The sequence below is a fragment of the Nestor notabilis genome, unplaced genomic scaffold (assembly GCF_000696875.1).
Source record: "Nestor notabilis isolate BGI_N333 unplaced genomic scaffold, ASM69687v1 scaffold28983, whole genome shotgun sequence".
In the NCBI taxonomy this organism is placed as follows: domain Eukaryota; kingdom Metazoa; phylum Chordata; class Aves; order Psittaciformes; family Psittacidae; genus Nestor; species Nestor notabilis.
In genome coordinates this window covers 6,657-8,352 of record NW_009921936.1, presented here as the reverse complement: position 1 = coordinate 8,352, position 1,696 = coordinate 6,657, and the positions used below count along the sequence as shown (strand labels likewise).

General features: G+C 62.3%; 1 protein-coding gene across 1 annotated transcript in view; it reads left to right on the top strand.

Moving 5' to 3' along the window:
- Window positions 1-3: 3 nt before the first annotated feature.
- The window catches only part of LOC104403289 (striated muscle preferentially expressed protein kinase-like), a gene marked incomplete at both ends in the record, with an annotated part of 8,251 nt that continues 6,558 nt past the window's right edge, over window positions 4-1,696 (top strand). The window contains 3 exon segments of the mRNA XM_010011370.1: window positions 4-103; window positions 1,354-1,528; window positions 1,530-1,620. Of these exon segments, the coding sequence (XP_010009672.1) occupies window positions 4-103; window positions 1,354-1,528; window positions 1,530-1,620 (366 nt within the window).

The following is a 1,696-nucleotide window of genomic DNA, read 5'->3' as shown; positions in this document are numbered from 1 at the left end:
AAATGCAAGATGCATTTTGACGGGCGCAAGTGCAAGCTGCTGCTCACCTCCGTGCACGAGAACGACAGCGGGATCTACACCTGCAAGCTCAGCACTGCCAAAGGTAAGCGGCGGTCACGCAGCTCCCTGGGCGGGGTATCGCTCAGGGCTTGGCCTTAAGGGGTTGCTAAGGGTGGGCAGTCCCTCCTGCTCCTGGGGTCAGGGCTGTGGTCCCCCTGGCATGTAGCTGTGAGTGCTGAAAGTGGGGGCCAAGGGAGGCAGGGGTTGCCCTAGGAGCTGGGGAGCTTTCACCTCTGGGAAACCTGGTCTGCACCAGCCCTTGGGCTGCAGCACCCTGAGCCCTGCCCCACTCAGCTCTTCTGCCAGCATGCTTGCAGCTCCCTGAAACATGGGGAGACACATTTGCACTGTGGCTGCACCAGCTGGATGCAGCCCTGGAGCCCAGCTGTCCCTGTCTCCTGTCTCCAGAGCCTCCAGGCACCCAGCTCCAGTACTGGCCTGTCTGTGTTGGCCTGAGAGGTGGCAGGGACAATGGGCAGGGGGTCAGGACTGCCCACCTTCTCAAGCTATCACTGGTGGCAGCTGAGGAAGATCATCAGGACCTGGCCTCTGTCCCATGGCTCCAACATCCCCTGTGCCTGTGCATGCTGCCCACAGCCTCTGTTCCCCACAGGGGGGCAGGGACAAGGGCCTTTTCCCATTCTCCAGCTGGCCTGGGCAGCCCCTTGGCAGTGACCGAGGCTGCAATGGGTGCATTCCCAGCACCCTGCAGCTGGTGCCAGTGCATTCCTCCATGGAAGGGGCTGTATGCCTGCAGGGATTTGAGGGCAGCAGCAGTTTTGGGTGCAGGGAGGTGAGGCTGTGCCTGAGCATGGTGTCAGTCCCTGCCCAGGGTGGGCAATGACACCATCATTGCAAAGCAGTCCCTCACTGGAGCATCCAGTCCCCACACTGCCCCTGTGCCCCACACTGCTGGCACTGCCTGCTTCAGCATCACCTTGCTGTCCCCATGGGGTTAGGCCAGCTGTGACCTCCTGCCCTATGGGGAGCACAAGGCACCCTCCCACCCCACCTTGCTGCTGGCATCTGTACTGCTGTGCGGGTGGCAAAGAGGCACCCTCCTGCCAGCAGAGCCCTGTGCATGGGGACCTTGCACACACTTGTACTCCTCCTACCCCATGTGGGGACTGCCCCTGGCACCCAGCACACCCGGGATCAGACCCCACTGGGCATGGGGTACACTCAGCTACAACCGCACTGTCTGCTGGTTCTGCAGCAGGAGGGTCTCAGCTGCCTCCTGCCCTGCACACATGCATGCTGCGTGGGGCTCACCCCTGCCTGCTCTCCTTGCAGATGAGCTGACCTGCAGCGCCCGGCTGACAGTGCAGCCCTCTGTGCAGCCACTCTTCACCCGCAAACTGGAGGATGTGGATGTGGTGGAAGGGCGGACAGCACGGTTTGACTGCATGATCAGCGGGACTCCCACCCCGACGGTCACCTGGACCCATTTTGGTAATCCCCAACCCCAGAGAGCTTGCCAAGGGCCCTGCAGCGAGACCTCTCCACATCTCCTTGGGGGCTGCACCCAAGGGCTGGCAACCAGCTGGGGCTGGGAGAGGTGCTGGTGCTGATGCTGATGCTGGTGTCTGTCTACATGCAGGCCAGACAGTGCAGGAGGGGGAGAATGTGCGGATTC